Source organism: Kryptolebias marmoratus, linkage group LG6 (genome assembly GCF_001649575.2).
Source record: "Kryptolebias marmoratus isolate JLee-2015 linkage group LG6, ASM164957v2, whole genome shotgun sequence".
Taxonomy (NCBI): domain Eukaryota; kingdom Metazoa; phylum Chordata; class Actinopteri; order Cyprinodontiformes; family Rivulidae; genus Kryptolebias; species Kryptolebias marmoratus.
In genome coordinates, this window is record NC_051435.1 from 23,079,159 (window position 1) to 23,099,549 (window position 20,391).

The 20,391-nt window shown below is 36.6% G+C and overlaps 1 protein-coding gene across 3 annotated transcripts; it reads left to right on the forward strand.

Annotated features, from left to right (window-relative positions):
- The first annotated feature begins 374 nt into the window (after positions 1 to 374).
- On the forward strand, positions 375 to 18,888 carry LOC108244190 (interleukin-1 receptor type 1). Of its 3 annotated transcripts, none has more exons than XM_017430151.3 (12): positions 375 to 443; positions 1,424 to 1,499; positions 8,404 to 8,614; positions 9,264 to 9,432; positions 11,283 to 11,451; positions 11,726 to 11,794; positions 12,828 to 12,954; positions 13,224 to 13,363; positions 13,456 to 13,596; positions 13,769 to 13,933; positions 15,538 to 15,726; positions 18,520 to 18,888. In XM_017430151.3, exons 2-12 carry the CDS (start codon positions 1,433 to 1,435, stop codon positions 18,711 to 18,713), a joined length of 1,641 nt encoding a protein of 546 aa, XP_017285640.1. In that variant the 5' UTR covers positions 375 to 443; positions 1,424 to 1,432; the 3' UTR covers positions 18,714 to 18,888. The 3 variants fall into 3 exon arrangements, with proteins under 3 accessions (XP_017285640.1, XP_037832002.1, XP_037832003.1); XM_037976074.1 differs by lacking the exon at positions 375 to 443 and adding an exon at positions 1,057 to 1,144; XM_037976075.1 differs by lacking the exons at positions 375 to 443; positions 13,769 to 13,933 and having other exon boundaries at positions 1,166 to 1,499.
- The last annotated feature ends 1,503 nt before the right edge of the window (positions 18,889 to 20,391 follow it).

Consider the following 20,391-nt stretch of genomic DNA (forward strand, 5'->3'; position numbering starts at 1 on the left):
AGGAAAAGAGATAAGCACTACAAATAAATAATAAATTAAAAGTCTGTGACTCCTATTATATTTATGTAAATGCAATTTTACACATTTGTAACCATTCTTTCTATGACTTTGCAGTCAGAAAATGTTTGTGTAAAACTTTTTTGCTGGTGAAATTTTTAAATACAAGTGCTCATTTTTCCTACAGGTGCTCAAATCAAAGCTACAAGTTCACAAGTTTTGCAACCTATTTACTTTCATATGCCACAGTCATCTCAGTTCATAAGGTGGCCTACATTTAAACCACAGTTCCAGTTTGTGTGACATCTGTACTGCTGTGGGTTTTTTTTTTTTTTTTGCTGAGTGGAAATTTGATGTAGAGGTTTTTGTCATTGTGTAAATTACAGAAGGATGGAAAACCCAGTGCAGAAACAAGAGGGTGCAGTGAAGTGTCCACACTCAGCTCGGTGAGTGACGGTTACTGACAAAACTATTAGTGAAGTCTGTTCTTTCCCAGAGGTGCTGATTATTGTAAACTGCTGCCTTTGAAATTACATGATTTATGATTAATTTGGTCTGTGAGATCACCAGTTAATATCTCAGAAGTTTCAAATTGAAATAACACATTTTACTGGCAAAAATCGTTGTGTTTGCTGAGATTTATTCATGTTGTAGCCGTAATCAGTTAAAGGTGTACTTCCAATGAGTATTTTCTGAGAGTTTCATAAAAAGCAGTCCCCTGGTTCATAAGACACTGTTTACTCCCAAAGATAATACCAAAGTTTTATATGAAGATCTGATGTAATCTGTTAGTTAATGAAGTATGTGTTCAGCATGACTCTTAGCTACAACTACACCAAATCTTAGCTCAGTATCTGTAAAGTTTGCTGAATTAGAGCCTTTTTTGTGTTGGCTATGGCTGATCAGCTGCGGTGGCAACCTTGTCAAAATTAAAGTGATATTTTTTATTTTTAAAAAAAAGTTTTTTGTTATTTATGTGTGTTGTGAATTTGAATATATCCACAAAACCTTCTTGTAAAACATCAATTTATCAATTATTTTTGTCTTCCAGGAGACAGTGTAGCCATTGAGGGTCCGATTCTCCCTGTGGAATTGTAAACTTAGAATAAAACTAGTCAGACTAGGAGTATCAGAGTAACTTGATAAGGTGAGAACTGCTTTCTGACCTCTTTCAGCTAAAAAGCCAATCAGTGGAACTTCCATGAACTTTACTGGGAGTTTTCAGCCTTGACTTCCTTGTATGATCAGTCAAGAATAAATCTCTCACTTCCTTCTAGGAAGAGAGGCAGTGTCAAGCAAAAACGCCCGTCAGGAAACATGTTAAGAAACCTGATCTTGTTGCAAAGAGGCAGTTTGGTTGAGAGTATGAGCCAAGTTAGGGAACACAGGCTGGACTTTAATGACACAGATCTGTTGAATCCCTCAGGTGACAACCATGACGAGACTGAGCTGGGTCTATTTACTTATGGCTCTGCTGCCTCTGGGATATACTGAGGAACACAGTGAGTATTAACCAACAATATATTACATCTGATTGTTGTTACACTTACAGAAAGGCTTCTGCTGGTATTCCATTTATAACAAGGTGTTAATTAAACAATGGTGCAAAGCTGTGAAAAGAAAGTAAGAAAGATTCAACCAAGTCGTTCAATCAGATTTGTCACTTTTTGCTGACTTTACAAAAGTGAGCATTTTCAGTTTCAACATTCGCCCGGTCAAAGAAATATCAAGGCAGCCTAAACCACAAGAAACTCTTGTTTATGTCAAAACTGTAATTTAACAATTTATACAAGATCTCTAACGGGGAATTCATAGATGCTCATATGCCCAAAATCTGAGTAAGTGTTTGAGTTGAAAGAATATTTTAAAGCTATTTTAACAGGTAAATATGTTGACATAACAGTCGGGGTTGGGAATTTCATGTATTGCTATTGGCTTGACTTTTGTAATATACACAAATGTATGATGCCCCAGAATACAGTTAAATATCTTTTAAATATATTTTACCTGAGAGATTTAGTTGATCATACTAAATTTACATCTTGAATTACTAGTGTACAGGGTAGTGCTTTTTTTTAATACTGTTGAGAATAAGGTAATAGGTAAATTTTTAATACAATTCAGTTTACAATTTGTGCACATTCTGTTTTAATTAGAGAAATAAAACATATTGCAGTTAAAATACGCAAGGATGTAAAACATGATGCAGAATAACATGGCATAAAAGAGAAACTGCAAGTCACAATCATACTGACACAAACATTAGACTTTAGGAAAGTCAGACTGACTCAAAAAAAGCGACATAACTTGACAGTTTAGTAACAACAATCTTAAAAGATAAGATCTTTTTATACTGAGGCAATATTGTGAAACTCAGTGTTAATTTAAGGATCACATGAATGAAAGCACCTGTGCTCTTCGATAAGCTTCTTCAGTTTTCCCAAAACCTGATCTTTAAAATAAAAACATTGAAAGGCAGGTGACATGTAACTGCCTGTCTGTCTGTTAGCAAAATATCTCACGTAATATCGCAAAATCTGCAATAACAAACTGTGTAAGATCTTTGTTTCAGACTTTGGCATGCAACACAGCGGTGATATGCATTCCTTCAAGTAACGCTACTTCTTTTTTTACTATTTATTCTCAATGTTAGCTTGTTTTATCACTGTTTTAAAAGGTGTTTCATTTATAAAAAAATATTATTTAGGCCAAATTAAATTCATTCATTGTCAGATAAAAGAAGCATCTAAATTTGTGAAACAGATGCTGTGACCATTTAGGCCACAGGAATTTTTACATGTAATTTCCACCTAATTTGTTAGACAGTTTGGTCCTCCCCCCAACCACACACACACACACACACATTTGCACTTGTAACACCTTTTGCAAAACTGAATCTATTGGAAACACTACTAACCTGTACAGGTGTAAACATACTATGAATCTTCAGTGAATAATAGGATGATTATAGTGTTTGGCTGTGTATTTCATTCCTCTGATGACATACAGTAAAGAGATGCTTTTGTAAAATATTTGTTCAACTCATAGTTAGGTTTTTTTTTCAGTCTTGCTCTTCTTGTGAGTAAAGAGGTCAAATGTTTGCATGTACTTTTAAGGTCAAATACTCCCGGAAGTCTGAGGCCTGAAATAAGTCTGCAGTGCATGAAAACTGAAAGCTGTCCTCATAAATCAAAAGTTATGCAAGAAAAGTCAGCTCTGCGTGACTTTTGGTCCTAAAAAACTGCTCATGACAGTTTTTTATTAGAGAGCAGCTACTGTAGTTTGCAGCATGTTTGGGAAACTGTCTTCTGGTTAGAGGAGAAAATAACTTCTTTTTTTATCTAAGCTTTCCTCACATACTCTGCTGTAATACAGCTGAACGTGAGAAATGTTTTCAAAATTTTTACTGTTGCAACAATGAGAATTAACTCAAATTCATCACGTTTTAGCGGCAGAACCTATAAATATTGCCAAGACTTCAAGCACATCTGCAGTAAATAAAGTATACAGGGACTGAAGACAATAAAGGGTGCCAATGCAGTTAGTGAGCAAAGATCTAATATACTTTTTTATTAAGCCTGATAGTAATTTGGAACGTACTTTTGTATAAATCTAAGTTGATTTATACATTTTGATGTATAAACTGTATAAGAAGCATGGCATCAACTATCTGATGGCGCACAGTAGCAGCTCCTGAGCCTAAATTTTGAAGAGGTGAACATTCATTTCCTGAATCAATATTGACACGGCTGTTATAATTTGGGTTACATTTTCTGAGAAAAAAAGATATGCTATATGTTGCTTAATATTTATTTTATTCTTTTTTTGTGTACAAAGTTGTGGCCTTTTTTCTCTTGAGGTTGTGTCTTTGAAAAACAGCCCGATCTGACAATTAAATCAGACAAACGGACGCCTCCACCCGAAATAGGACTATTTTAAAATTTAACTGGGTAAAATTAAACAGACAGGTACACAGCTTTCTGGATTGGATTTCTCATTTGATTTGAAATAATATTTCCAAAATAATGGTTGAGATTATCATAGGTAAATGGTGGAAAAACGTCTGTCAAGTAATTCTAAAAAAGTTCTAAAAAAATCTAAAGAAGTGATAAATTTATAACATATATTATAGTCCTCTGGGCTTGCAGCTGCAGCCTTGAGATCACTAAACTGCAGATTCACTGATCTACAGCAGACACAGGCCACAAAATCAGGTCAACGAGACCCACCTGTGGCTGACACAAATAGTTACAGACACAGAAAATGGCAGCAAATCATTTCTTTTAGGTGGGGCTGTGCCCAACAAAAAGAACAAACATTTTATGTGTCCAGGGTTTTGTGTAGGAGAAATGACAAGTTAAAATCACACTTTACTTCTGGATTTGAGGAGAAAATTCTTAGCTCAGATACAGTGGAAGTCAATGAGGGTTTGGATGTGCGCACTTTGCACTCTAAGTAGATTTGAGAGAAAACTTTAAACGTCCTGTGGCCTTCAGGTCAAATTAACCCAAAGTTGCAAGGACTTCTTTACCTCTATTAGTCTCTCTATGTCCTTTGAGGGCTTCAGGAGGGTTCACTCTTACAGGAGTGAGAGATACATTAGGTAAAAAAAACGCTGATAAAATTGCCTAAATTTTTGATGTACTATCTAAAAAGTGTAAAGACTGTGAAAATGAGAAAAGTTAGTTTGTAAAATGCTGCTCAGACTGTTGCTCTGACTTACATTATAGATTACAATGACCACAGAAAGTCCAGTCAGCTAGAAAAACATTTAAACTAAAGAGAAACTCTCATAATCCTCTCTGATTAAAAATATATCCTGAAAAAACAGACATGTTTATTGAGAAGGATTCTAATAAACTGTTCATTACAAAACTTTTAGCAAAAAAGATGTAAAAAAAAAAAACAAAACAATCAGACTTTCCTTTATTACTATTCTTATTTTAGATCCAGGGACAAAAAAATATTTAAAAAATAAAACTGTTATTGTGTAAAAACTATGAAAGATATCAAAAAATCCACTTCAAACACGTGAAGTGCAACTTTCTATAATCTGTTTAAACTTTGAATGATGTTTTTACTGGGAGGTATGGCTGAATTAAACAATTTATAATTTGAACCCTATTTGTAACTTATTCTTTGCATGATTTTTTTAGCTACATAAAGTGTTAAAAATCAAAAATCAAAAATCACAATTGAAACAAAGAAATAACAGATGTATAGGAAAAAGGTTGCTTCAAAGCTTGTGCAGTAGCACCCTTAATTAATGATAGCTCCATGAACTTTTTCAGTATTCTTGCACAACCTTTTCTAGTTTGGTGGTTTAGAGCTGTCTGCAGCACAATGTATTGAAAAAAAATAAACTGCTGCAGATGAGTCAAACTGTTTTCTTTCTCATACTTTCTGCTTGACGTCATATATCGCTGTAGTACAAGGTGCTTCACTAAAAACAGATCTATTGTGTGTGGCTAGTAAACACGGCTTTTTGTCTCTGTTTGAAGAACCTGCTTGTGTGACGTACAGGATTGGGCAATCCAGGGCAAAAACAAGCAACACTTGACAAAAATAAAAAAAAAAACCTACATGACCCAATATGAGGAAAGGTTGCTACAAAATGAATGTTTGTTTCTACAAAATGTCAACAACTGTACAAAGTAGTAAAATACTTAAATACTCTATCTATAGTAACCTAAAATGTCAACATTAGAATATCAATAATTTAAAGATTTAATATTTGAAGTATAATTTATAGTAAGTAAACCTAAAGTGCACACCTGAACATAAATAAAACAAGTTTTTGCATGAACACATATAACCCAGTCTTTATTATAGGTGTGCAAATACTTTTCACATCAGTAGTTTCTTCTAATAACCTGTTACAGTTCACTGTGGTTTTTATTCAATCTTCATCCCCCTGCTCCATCCAATAAGCCCGAAGATGCACAGTTAGGGTAAAATCTTTTTCTGCAGCTTTCAGAAACTTGGTTTTTGTACCAATGTGGTCATTTAGGTCTTTTTTGTGGTTGTTTTGTGGTCCAGAGATTGTTGTCTGATGTCTGCTGATAAGTTTTCTGTTCCATGTTGGTGGTTTTACAGCAGCTTGCAGCGATCATTGTGTTTGTGTCTATTATTAGTCATGTTTGAGTCTGTATGGGTTTGTTTTCTTGGTGATAGGTAATTGATTGTTTTGTCCTTCAAAGTTGTTTACGTTAGATTTTTTTTTAAATATATTTTGATCTAAAACAACCTAACAGTATATTTTGTCATTTATTACCTTTTTGAGTTACAGTGTGGGTATACGGTGTCCTACATGACTCAGTTTGTGTTTTTATTTGCATCCTCCATCTCGCTGAGGCTATTTTATCTTATATTTGCAGATATATTGTTTAATCTTGCCAAGCGTTCAGATTTATATTGTTTTGAGTCAATTTGAGCCATTCTACTGTATATTTATGTGAGGTTATTTTGTTCCACTGTTGGAATCCTTTACATCTCCATCTGCTGTTAATGCTTAATTTTGGTCATTTGGCATCTCTTGGTAGTCTAATGTTTGTTTCAGTCCCTAACAGCTTTTAGGCCAATAATGTTTCCTTCATATTTACACAGTGTTTTATAATTACTATTATGAGTGCTCCAAGTGCACAAATAAAATAAAAAAAAGAAAATGTTGCACTTTAGAGAAAACACACTTTCATGCTGAGCAGCTGAGGAGGATGTTTAATTATCTATGATGCCTTTTACCTACCTTTATTTAATACTTTCAAAATCATACATTACAATACAACTTTATTTAAAAAGCACTTTTAAAACAACCCCTTTGACTAAAGTGCTGTAAACCAGCAAAAATAAAAACACAACAAAAAGTATGACCTAGTAAATTCATAATCCCAACAGTGAAATAAATAGTTGCGATGTAAAATAAGTGAGTGAGATTGGTCTGTTGTTTCCGTCTTGAACAACTACAAACATCATTTTAGTGACCGAGCAACAGCACCACCAAAAGACAGTGAGAGTAAAAATATGAGCATGATCCATTCATAACATTTGGTCAAGAATCTCCAGCTTCTTAAACTGAACTGAAACAGCTGTATTGAATATAATTCAAATTTGCCAGCCACCAAAGAGAAATTTGTTGCCGTTTAGATATTGTAAGTGATATATAAATTGTTAATTTAATTCAGCTTATTTACAAAGCACCAATTTACGTCATCTGGTGGCGCTATGCAAAAGAACAAAGTTTAAATCACAAATTCATTTCAGATCTAGGTTCAAATCCAATTACAATAAATTATTTACCATTATAATACAACACATTCACATACAGTACATTATGAAATGTCAATTCCTTAAAGTTATCTATCTATCATCACCGTGGTGTAAATGTGGTCAATTTGTCCTCTGGCAGTATAAGCCTATAGCAGCATAACTAAGGGATAGCTCAGGAAACCCAAGTCAACCCTAACTATAGGATTTATCAAAAAGGAAAGTCTTAAGCCTCATCTTAAAAGCAGACCAATCAGGTTAGAAGCAAAATTAGAGAGGCGAGGCTAGGATGGTTTGGACGAGTGCAATGGAGGGAATGTGGGTATCTGGGACAAGGGTGTTGAATATGGAGCTGCCAGAGAGGAGAAAAAGAGGAAGATCACAGAGAAGGTTCATGGATGTAGTGAAGGAGGATAGGCAGAGGGTTGGTGTGTCAGAGGAGGATGCTGGGATAGGGTGAGACCAATGCTGATGATCTACTGTGGAGATCTCTAAAGACATCATCTAAATACTGCTTTTCTTTGATTGGCTATAAAAAAACATGATGTCCATCGTTATATACCTCACATGACATGTTAGAGGTGTGTGGTAGTAATGCACACCTCACAGAGTCTATACATTTGTCCAACCAAACCACCCAGCATTGGCTGGGAAGTCTTTTGTGTTTGCTGGTGTAGTTTATTCTTTTTGAAGACACAACTATCCAACACTTTGTTTTTGCACACAGGAATAACTGTTCGTATTGAAGTAGCTGAAAAGTGAACAAGCAAATTAATTATTATTTTTCTTCATTCTTCTTTGGTCACTTCATGTTGCTAATAATAATTTGAAAGGAGGTCACTTGGATTGATCTTGCGTTAATATTTGTTTTATTCTGACAATATTTTTGTGTGTAAAGATTAAAATAACTTTTATTAAGCAACCACTATATTTCTATTTTTACTGCTCAGTCCCTTTCATGTCTTTCCAGTTGTTGGATACTGTTATTCAAACACATCTGGAACAGCTGGAAAAGCATCAGGACCTTTTTATAAAATTGTGAACTTTTTTTTCTCCATTCTATAAATGTCCTTACTTCTTTATTGAAGCTTTTTGTTTTTATTTACTTTTGCCTCTTGTCTCCTTTTGCCCTGCCTCATCCAGATCACAGTGGGGAGACAGACACGTACTATGTTAGTGTTGGACACGTCTTTCTGCTGAGCTGTCCCTCTACTTATGTTCAGTCTGAGGTGATGTGGAGCAGAGGGGACGGTCACGATGAGACCCTCCCCGCTGGAGTGGAGGTCAGAGACGGGTTGTTGTGGTTCCTACCTGTGCAGACGTCTCATAATGGAACCTACATCTGTGAGAAAAGGTATTCAAATAAAACTCAAACACCAACTTTTAGAAGCTTAGTTTTAAATTTCAGACATTTGATATTAACTTCTTTAAAGATCTGCTGCACAGTATTTATTTCACCTATTGTTATTTTGCTATAGCTATCATCTAAAGCATGTTCTTTTGTTGGATTGAGAAAAAAATCCTTGTCAAGAGAAGAAGATTCTCATGTTACAGAATGACGAGGGATGAATTTATCTTTTGGTTATTCCAGTCGGTGCAGGACAGGATCAGTGGGTGGGATGCTCTGATGTGCTGTGATCACTTGTTTTAAACAACGGGCTCTACTATTTTATTTATTCATTTCAATTCTATGTTTTCTGTCAAGTAAACAATGGTATTTATGTCAAATCCGAGCTAAATTACAGCCGCAGGTTTATTTCTTTACAGGATTTAAAAGAGCTGTTCTGAACTGAACCGTATAGAAATTTACATGTTTTAAATCATTTCAACATTACCTTTTTTACACTCTTTTACTCTGATCAAAGCTTCACATTTAGCCTTGTATCTTTGTTTTCTGTCTTAGACGACTGAAAATAAAAAAATCTCCACACTGTAAAGACATATATGTAACAGATGTCAGACTTTTTCTGCTGTCTGCTCAGTGTCTGCTTTGTTTTCTGTAGAGATAAAACCAGAAAATCAAAGAGAAGAGTTAGTGTCTCGGTGTCCAGTGAATACTGTCCTGATGCAAATGAGGACCTCCTCGTCACAGAGGGAGTCAGTGGAGGCCTTCCTTGTAAACAGAAAGAGATCTTCAGGCTGAATCTCATGAGGAGCGTACGATGGATGAAGGTATTCAGCTCTGTGAAGTTCACGTGGTGTTGTTGCTGAGTTTATGCACCTTCTCTGTCTTTTGGTTCCTCTGCAACCTTTTACAGGCCCTGTAGCTCAGTGATGCCAGTCTGCATTGTTGAAAAAGAATCGCTGTGATAAATCAGTTTTCATCACATATATATTAGTCAAGCAATGCACCGGCTTTGGGATGTGTTAATGCAGTGGTTCCCAAAGTGTGGGGTAGTGCCAATGCAGGGGGGAGCAATGTGGATGAATAAAAAAAAAAAAACAGTGCCTGACTAAGCATAATGGACAGGTTTTTAACCCCATTTTCCACAGAGGATTTTTTTTATGTATTGATGATAGCAAAGTTGAATATTGTTACAAATTTGAAAAAAGAAATATGTTTGAAATAACACTGACAGCAAAGAATACTCTTCTACAGTATAGAACAAAAAAAAACAGTTACACAAAAGTGTTTCACTGTAAAGATGGTTTGTAGTTTGTTTTGTTGCAACATGAAGTGTGAAATAAACTTCAGTGGAGTTTGAAAACTGTGTATAGGTTTATGTCTGTTTGAACAGTGTGTGCCCGGGGGTGGGGGTGGGGGGTTATTGTAATCCATAGGGGGGCCCAGAAGTAAATCTTTGGGAACCACTATGTTAGTGCAATCTGTTCAAGGAAAAGAATGGAATTGGACGTGAACGATAAGACTTTGTGACAACTCATGATTGGTTTTAGTTTGTGTTCTTTACATATAAATAACTAAATATAGTTTTAATATTTCTGGGAGAAAATTTAACTTTGGTCCCTCTTGTGGCTGAAAGCAGACTTTATACATTATGATAAGTACAACACTGCCCCCTCCTGCACATACCAGGATTAAATTGTACAAGTAAAGTATGTATGGAGGACCGAAAGCGACACAATCAAAAATAAAAGCAAAAATATATATGTTGCTTTTGCCTTTTCCCTACACATTTCCTCCTCCTCTTCAATCACAGTGTGCATTTCTGCCTCAGTATGCAAATGAGGAGGCTATCTTCTTGGTCCAGCTCCTCTTCTATTGGTCAATAACCAGGAAGGAGCAGGATTCATGTTCAGATTGATTGTTTAAGCCTGCACTCTCGGGTGTTTCAGAAGAACGCCTCATTTGAGAGAAAGTGAACTCGTAGCAGAGATGTCTCAGACAGCTGCAGAAGAGTTAGGGCACGTTGCTAGCTTAGCGGATGGCAATACAGTCAGTGATGGCTATTTATTGTTTCCATTTCCAATGCACACGGTGATTAAAGAGGAGGAGGAAATGTGTAAGGAAAAGGCAAAAGCAAAATATATATTTCTGCTTTTATTTTTGATTATGTCCCTTTCTGTCCTCCATACAAAACACCTCACACACTCACTAAAAATTCACTTTTACGTTTTTAATCAAGTAGTTGATGATAGTTTAGGCTTGTTTTTTTTAGATGTCAAATTTTATCAAATTTTAGCTCAATATTTGTAAAATGGACTGTGTTTCAGCCATTTTGATGTTGGACCGTGTCAATTAGCCACAGTTTTCATCTTGAATTGGGTTGACTCCAATCCTTTGTAGGTGTTCATATAATGATTAATTTCTACAAGTTTCAATCAAATTTGCCCTGTGGTTCACAAGATATTTTGGTAATAAACAGACACACACACAGGCAAAAACATGATCACACACTGAGTTAAAATTGTTTCGATTTTAATCCTTGCTGCTTTCCTTCATTTGTTTTATGGTTGTCAGTCTGTCCTCGGTGTGTAGGTTTTTGTAAATAAACGATTAAGTGTTCTTTAAAATAAACTTTATTCTGATGAAATGTACATACCATCTGTGTGTTTGCATATAGGACTGTAACCCAATGCAGCTGGATGAGGACTCCATCTATGCTGATGGCTTACTGAGGCTGCCGGCGGTCACACAGTGGGATGCTGGAAAATACACCTGCCTGATAGATTTTAATATAGATGGCAGGAATTACACTGCTGCACGCAGCATCCAGCTGACTGTTAAAAATGGTGTGTATTTGTATGTATGTATTTATCTGAGCTGTCATCAGATTCAGCTCTGAAAACTAAAACTTATTTTAATATCTTATCAACAACTCCTGACAATATTGTTTTGTTATTAAACTCCAATTGTTTCTTATAGTTAGATTGTCTGTTATTTTACTTTCTGTAAAATAAATCAGAAAGTTTGTGCCTAATAACAGTGTACAATTGAGTACCAATAATTCCTACTTTAAATGAATTGCAGTGTTTGCTGCTTTCTGCTTTCTTTCTGGGTCTTTAGGAACTCCAGATGTTTTCCCGGAGCTCCAGGTGGTGAGACCTCAACAGGACGTCTTCATTGTTCAAGTGGGTCAGTAAAACACAAAACACAGATGATGACCGGGTACCAATTCCAGTGTGATGCAAATTAATTCACCCCCATAGTATTTTTTTCTATTTTGCTACCTTTTCAGTGGTTTTCACTTTGAATAAAAGTAGCGGACTAACACAAAATCCTCCAGAATAATAAAGTGAAATGAAAAAAAAAAAAAAAAGTTTTTTTTTTTTTTTACTGAAAAGTAGTGCATACATATGTATTCACCACTTTAAGAAAAAAAAAAACACGTGAATTTAACAAATGTTTCACATGTGATCGCATATGGAAAAATGCGTGACCACATGGAATCATATAAATAATTGAAAATACTGAAAATACACAGGAAACGTGCAGAATATGTCCTTCACTTGTTAATTTAACATGTGAAAAAGTGATTTTCTACATGTAAGGTTTGTGTGGTTTGGACATCCTCACAGCGAAGCATGGCGGTGGCAGCATCATGCTGTGAGGATGTTTGTCATCAGCAGGGACTGGGAAACTGGTCAGAGTTAAAGGAAAGACTAATGAAGCAAAATACAGAGAAACGCTTGATGGAAACCTGTCTTCCAGCAGTCTGAGAAAGTGACAGAGGTCCACCTTCTAGCAGAACAATGACCATAAACACTCTGCTGAAGACACTCCATTGGTTTAAGGAGAACCAGTTAAAGGTCCTGGAACAGTCCAGTTAAAGCCCAGACCTTTGCAAAAGGTGGCTTTACTCAGTTTTGAGTTTTGGTGGCTGAATACACACAGTATCCACACACAGTTCATTTTTTTTTATATTTTTAGAATTCTTAAAACTAGTCTTCCCTTTCAACTTATTATTTCTAAAGTATTTTGTAGAGGTCCATTACTTCAAATCAAAGAAAAAATAATAATTTAAATTCCAGGTTGTAGAGCAACAAAATATAAAAAATACCAACTGTGGAAAATGTATTTGCCCTCCCAGTTTCTTTAACTCCTTAAAGTTTTGCTGTTGTTGTTGCTTAGTTTGTTGTTTAGCATGATGTCTACTTGGTTCCTCCAGGTAAGCGAGCAGAGCTGCAGTGTTTGGCCTACACAGGCTTCAGCGAGGATTCAGAGATTTACATGTACTGGACTATTGATGGAAAGGACATAAAAGACATCAAGGAGCTCAGTGAGTCCTGGACATTGTGAGTTTCTTCATCCTGCAGTGGTGCTGGGGTTTATTTGTTGGCGTAGATGGGTCTGTACACAAAACAAGATAAACACAGATGCATAATATAAACTAAAAGTTTCCTAATGAGTATGCCAAAATGGCTCCCATTTGTCAAACAAGAAGTAAATCCAGCAAACAGCACTTGAAGGAAAAACAGGAAGATAAAAAATAGATTCTAATCACAAGTTTTCCTGTTATTTTTGCTCAACAGTCTGAATAATTGCACTTTTTTTTTTCTTTTAGTATTCACAACAGAGGAAAGGTGTATGGTCAGTCCAATCTGTCCATCTCTGAAGTCGCATATCAGTTCCTGAACGTCCCCATCCAATGCAATATCTTGAGTCCAGTTGAGAAGAAGTTTGGTTTGGCCTGGCTGAAAGAAGGTAAAAGCATGTGATGTACAAAATAATTGCTTGTTTAATGGAGGGATTTACACAAGAAGAACCCTTCCTGAAAGTTTCATCTTCTTCCTCAGCCGACCACACTGACTTCCATGTGAGCGTCGCTCTCTGCCTCATGGCTTCCTTGCTCGTTCTGTTCCTGGTTCTTTTCTCCTTTAGAGTTGAAGTGGTTCTGTCATACAGGAAACTGATGAGACATTTCCCCACACAACAAGGTGAGTGTTTTTTCAGAAATGCTTCTTTGCAGTCATCAGCAGAAACTGCTGTTTGTTTTACTGCGCAATCACAACAAAATAAGAGTTAAATTGGTTGTAGGTTGTGAGTTCTTCTCATAAAGAGCAAGCAGATTGTAGAATCATTTCAAACAATGTTTCTGCATTCTAACAGTTCCAGATGGAAAGCTTTACGATGCCTATGTGAGCGTGGTCCAGTCGGACACAATGAGTCTGAATGAAGCGGCGAGGTTTGCTCTGCAGATCCTGCCCAAGGAGCTGGAGAGGAAACACGGTTACACCCTGTACATCAGAGGACGGGACGACCGCCCTGGAGAAGGTCAGGAACGGACACACATCTGGTTCACATTTAAAGCTGGACTGAAGAGAAACAATTATAAAATGGGGAAACGGAGAATAAACATTGATCAACAATGGAAAAAAAAAGTGAATAGAAACAAAAAATATAAAACAATTTACTGTATTTTCTGAGGAACAAACTAAGACGTTCAACAGAGATAGAACAAGAATACAAGAAAAAACTGAAAACACAATATTTCATAGAGCATAGCATCTATCCATCCATTTTCTTCTGCTTATCTAAGGTTGGGTAGCAGAGGTTAACAGCAGGGAAACCTGAGTCTCCCCAGCAACACTATCTGGCTACAGAAGATATATAACCCCTCCAGTGAGCTTTTGGTCTACCACAATCCGAGCTCCCTCTTGATGTTGGAGCTCTCATTCTTATTGTATTTAGGATCTTGTTCTTTCAGTCATGATCCATACCTCATGACCACAGATGACGGCATCAGGTTTTCAGAAATTGTCAAAGGCGAGCAACTCGGCAACAGACAGACACAGGAGACTGAGAATAAAGGTAAGTGGCTTTATTTACAGTGCAGGGGATGAGAGTGGGTCTGAATCTGGAAAGGAGGGTCAAAGGTGAATGATCAGCAGGAATGCTGTTGTCAGAATATTGACGGGGAATTGTTCTTACGGGTAAGTGAAGGAAATCACAGCACGGAGGAGAGGATCGGGGTTCCGGTGGTAGGTATTTACAGGTGGTTGGTTCCTGGATTGGACAGAAGCAGACAGGCTTCAGCGCGGATAGGATTGGGTGAGTGGCTCTCGGATAAGTCCTTAGGAAGACGGCTGAGGAGATCATTAACAGGAAGCTCCAGGAGGCAGAAACTTCAAGAATACACAGGAGGCAAAACAAGATTTAAGGTAACTGAACTCTCTAGTGGCCGAGGTGCATTACCCAAACATAAGCGATGCTTCAGTGTTGATCTTATCCTCCAAACAGCCTTAAGAAGCCTGAGAGCTGACGACCCTGATCCGCTGCAGCTGGCGAAGATAAAGCTGCAGACCAATCAGGAGAGCGGGAGAGTAAAACAGAAAGCAACATGGCAAAATGCCACAGATGGTTGGTTGGTAGATGGACCAAAAAAAAATCACAAGGCCCTTCTTCACTAAAATTAACTGGACTATTGCCCTCATTACTGCAGACAATCCTTCTCCATCTCTCATGAAGAAGACTCATATATACTTAAATTCCTAGAGCATAGCAACAAAACATTATATGTTTAGGAAAACACATCTAAACTCTGAATTCAAGAGGAATATCAGAGTAATCTATAAAAAAAAAACAGAAAAGTTTGCTGAAAATTATATTCTTTTTCACTGTTGGTGGGTTTTTTTTTTTTTCAGTTTTGTTGTTGTGTTTTGAACCTCATTGCACCAGATGCTAAAATGTCTTTGTGTTATTTGTTTGAACAAAATTTTAATGTAGACAAAAAAGTGATATCTTGTTTGTTTTTAACAGATAAGTGAAACTATCAAGAACTGAAAGAAATGGCTGCCAGGAGGAGTCAAAATTTTGCAGAGTTCGGGTGTTACCATTAGTCATAAGTGATTTTGTTTCTCATCTTTAATTTCCTACAGCAATTCACGATGCCATCTCTACTACACTGCAACAGTGCCGCCGACTGATAATCATCTTATCACCTAATGGCAAAGCAAAGAAAACAACACCTTTATGTGAAAACCAGATCCAGCTTTTATACGAGCAGGAAGTCGGCCTTTATAACGCATTAATGCAAAATGATCCTAAAATTCTTCTGGTGGAAATTGGTGAGGACAGATTTTTTTTTCTGTGTGTAACATGTACAGGATCACTGAGTAATTATTTGGAAAAATGATCACTTCTGCAGCATCCTTCCTTTACGTCAAAATTAAATATCCTGGTACCACTGCAGTTTGTTACTATAGGAGAAAAAAAATGGCTAAGAAGACAGAAAAGAATTAGCTTCATAGAAATTTATAGTTCACTGCTTATTCACAAGGTAACATTGAAGTTTCAGTGACTATCTTGGCCATTTTGAAGTAGGGTTGTGAGGAAAGGTTTTGAGCATTTATTATCTTGATGAGTAACTTGGACAATCTCAGTTTGAAAATTTATTTTGACCAGATTGGCAACCTAATGGCTAGTCTGAGCAAGGCCAAGATCCAAGTGGATTGTTGTAGTTTTAAAACAGCTCCACTTTAAAAATTTCATGATCTGACAATGAGAGTCGGGACTTATTACCTACCTGTTGACACACGCAGACTCACATGCACACACGTAAAGAGGAGGATAAAAGCAGCAAGCTGGCATTCACCTATAATCACACTAGGATTAGTGTTTCATAAAGATCAATTAGACAAGAGAGGACACCTACTGCAACAAAGGTTAGGACAGCACATGCCATACTGGTAATCTGTTGCTCGACCGCAACCGAACCTATGAGTTACGAACGACGCAGCAAGAGCGCAAAGAGGAAGCAGCGCACACCTCATTTTACCGGAAGTGATATGTTTATAGAAATATACTACTACAATAATATTTCTGTCAAAATAATTTTGTAATGCAAAAATCGTGGTAGTATAAAGGTTATGTTGTGAAACTTTGGAGATTTGAGGTGTTTCAAATCAGCAGCAATCTACTTTGGGTTTGTCCTTGCTCAGACTAATTGTTAATTTGGTCAAAATTAATTATTTTTTTCTAAACACAGTTTAATCAAAGATGTATCTACTACAGGTTTACTACACTTTAAAATGTCTAAAATACCCCCTTTTAAAACAACACTGGCCTTAAATTACTGCTAGACCCAAATGCAAGTCAAGTCAAATTTATGTATATAGCACATTTCAGCAACAAAGCCATACAAAGTGCTTTACAACATGTGAACACAAAAAACAGAGTCAAAACACACGCAACAATATCTAAAATATGAGCTAGGATAATCTAAATGAAATCCAAGATAATCTAAATGAAATCGTGAAAACACACACAACAATATAAAGTTAAAAACGAAACTAAGCTAAAGGTACCGGAAGGCTAACTGGGAGTACCGAAGGCCAGCTAAGAGTTAAATAGATTTTAATAAAAGGACGACTAAAATTGTCTGTAAAAAAAAAAGAAAAAAAGGGAGAGGGAGCAACATAGACAGAGCTGTGAGACAGGGTGCCAGCAAAGACGTTGAGATTGAAGTGAGGAACGCCTACAAATACTGAGCCAGATAGGCCTCTCTGCCATAGTCCTGATAGTGATGGAAGTTTTATCAGCCGGCCTCAGGAGGGTAGCTGGCACAGATCCAGAGGTGTCCTGATGGGGGCTGATGGGCAGAGAGCGTCAAGTTTACATAACAACCAGGATCATTTAGAGATAACCAGCCTTCCAGGGCTGCCTCAGAGGAGCCAGATTCAGATATCACATTTTTGTTTTAGGTCAGACTGATGCTGTTAATTTCACGTCAGCCTTACTGGTACATCTCAATGGCGGATTCATACAGTCAAATTAATGTGGGGCCGAGTCAGTAACTTCTCAAAGGTCGATTCCATTCGGCCAGCGAGTTCTAAGGTCCATTTGTCTCTGTTCGCAAAGCAACTAAGTCTGAGTGTTGTACTGATCGGCACATTCCTTCACACAGACCAGACTACCTTGGCCCAAAACAGCTGCCTGCATCCTCAGAATTTCAAAAAAAGCCAAGAAAACCACCAAGCCCAAATAGCAGAAATCCTGTTTAAAATCCAAATATGTATACGTCTTCAATATCAACGACCAACATTCCAAAAAAAATACACAATCTTCCGCTTGCTCCAGGAAGCCAAGGTGTGTCTCGCTGAAAATGTCCCGTCAGGACAGGAGGGCTCTCCTGTACCTAGCATTCTTGTTGAGAAAACTTTATCTATTGCGTTGAGAGACCAGCTGACCAGATCCATAATATTTTGGAAAAGATGCAGGAGAGGCTCCAAAGAAAGAAAGACAATTAAAAAACAGATGGGGGGGTGAGCTAATGGAGAAAGGAAAAATGTGTCTGCCTTCTCTGAGAGCAGGAAGAAAAGAAAAATGCAACCAAATCCTCAAACCGACATCATTAAGTCTGATCTATTAAGACTTTAGATCTTGCTTGTTAACAAAAATAAACAAGTTTGAGTTTTATGGGTTCTTCACCAGACATTTTTGAGCAGTCACAATACAGTCCAAATAGTTGCTTATCTTTACTTCTTGCTTGGTGAAAAAAAACCCAGAATGTGTTCAACTCTGTTTCCACTTTTAGTCTGACAAATACTGCCACCTATAACATGAAACAGCTGGTTGTTCGATCTTCTGAAGGGCTCATTGGACACATTTCTTTTCTAAAACCAAGTTGTTTCCAGCCGGAGGAAAGCTATTTATTAAAGTTTCAGAAAGGAAACAAACTGGTTTGTCAGATCAGCTGTTTGCACTTAACATCTCCAGCAAAACATCTGCTAGGTACCACAGATGAAAAAGGCTTTTAATAAAATTGTCAAATATATATAAATCATATAAATGTCATATATAATTTCTATATTTTCACCCAGTGGTTTTCTTATGATTATCATTTTGTTATGTTCAACCAGATGGTCCAGTGGATTACAGTCACCTGCCTGAGTCCCTGCGCTACATTAGAAGGAAACAAAGAGTTCTGAAATGGAAAAATGTCTTCACTGAAACAAATGAACTCACTACATTCATATCAAAAAGAAACTTCTGGAAGAATCTACAGTATCAAATGCCTGCTGTACCTGTGAGAAGGCTCCAAAGTGTTGCATAAACAAAGAAAAAGAAAATTAACTTGAATGTTTAGAAACAGGATCCATCAAGACGATTGGTTTAAATAGGGTTCAGCCCCATTTCCTGGAACACTCCTGACTTTGAATACGAGCTGTTTAGGCTGCCATTTCTTATCACTTGGATATTTAATGTAATAAAGACTTTTTTAAAGCAAACAGGTCTGTTTCTTTTGCTCATCAGCTGTGTTGAATTTTTACAAAAATGTCCAATGGATTTCTGTTTTTCAGTCCAGAACGCTTTGAAACAAAGCAGAAACATGTTAAACATTTTAACCTGTTTAGTTTAGGATGTATGTCTCTTTGTTTCTGAATTAGAGAAAAAAAAAATTGGTAATTTAGGATAAATTGCTGTTTAAAATCAAGTAAGAATGTCAGATTAAGTAAAAATGTGATCTTAAAAAAGGTTTGACTTACAAAGCCCATTTTATTATAGGCTAATTTTATAGGTGCACATATTGTGTAAAAAAACAAAAAAGTCTAAACTTTAAACTAATAACGTGAAATAACATCTATTGTCGAACCTACCCTTGGTTCACTTCTGGTCCTTTTATCCCAGAGGACGGAGAACTCAGACAATTTACCATTTAAAGGATGATGCTACAAAATAATTAAAGTTTAACTATTTATTCTTAATGAGGCAGAAAGTTATTACAAGGCCAGCGCAGGGACTTCTGTCTGCAACATCTTATGGATGAAGCAGGAAGAAGCCCAGAAGAAAGGAATCGTTGACTCATATAGGTCCTAGGCTCTGACCGACACAGAGGGCCAGAGCACCACCTAATCGTGATATCAGTAATCATACTATGTGTCGCCAAAAACTGGCTTTAACTGGTGCAAGCAAGTGAATCTGTGGGTGTAATGCTATCTTTACGTGTAAGCATGTGGCAGCCATCAGTAAACTGCTCATGATATGACAGGCCTTGACACCGCAGATAAAGGCAGCTGAGCAAAGGTTTTCCTTTCTGCCTTTATACAATACTTACTTCTTTTTCGGGACATATCTAACACATCAAGTTTTTACAAAACTGATATTGTAGCATACGTAGCATGCCACAGATTTGTTGGTCATTATGTCAACACTCTGTGCACTATCACTGCAGGGTTTTCCCCAGAAAAGAGGCTAAGCCCGGTGGTAGGTGGCCGATCGCTGATCGCCGGGCCTACAATGATTTAGTAAAAAAAAAAATTAAAGTTGACAGGAAACTTGAAAATATGGCTTTTTATTATGTGATATTGTAAGATATTTGTGCCAAATATTTACACCACTACAGTTTTACAAAAAGGCACTTTTGAAATACTTTTTTAAACAAAAATACAATTAAAATAAATACAAATTGATTGCACCTAATTTGAATCCTAATTTAAGTCACATTTACAAATAAATTAAATTAATATAAATGAAAAAGTGCAAACAAGGCACCAACACACGTCTCATATCAAGTTGAATAACAACAGAGAACTCTGAAAAACAGAGAGATGCTGTACTATACTGTGCTTATCTATTCATCTATTCATCAGCTGATCATGTCTTTAAAACATCATGCAAAAAACCCACTCCCAGAAATACACACAAACATCATAGATTCAACATGATTTTCCTGAATTCTGATCAATTAATTTGAATTAAACATATCATAGTTGCTTAAGATCAGGGCTCTC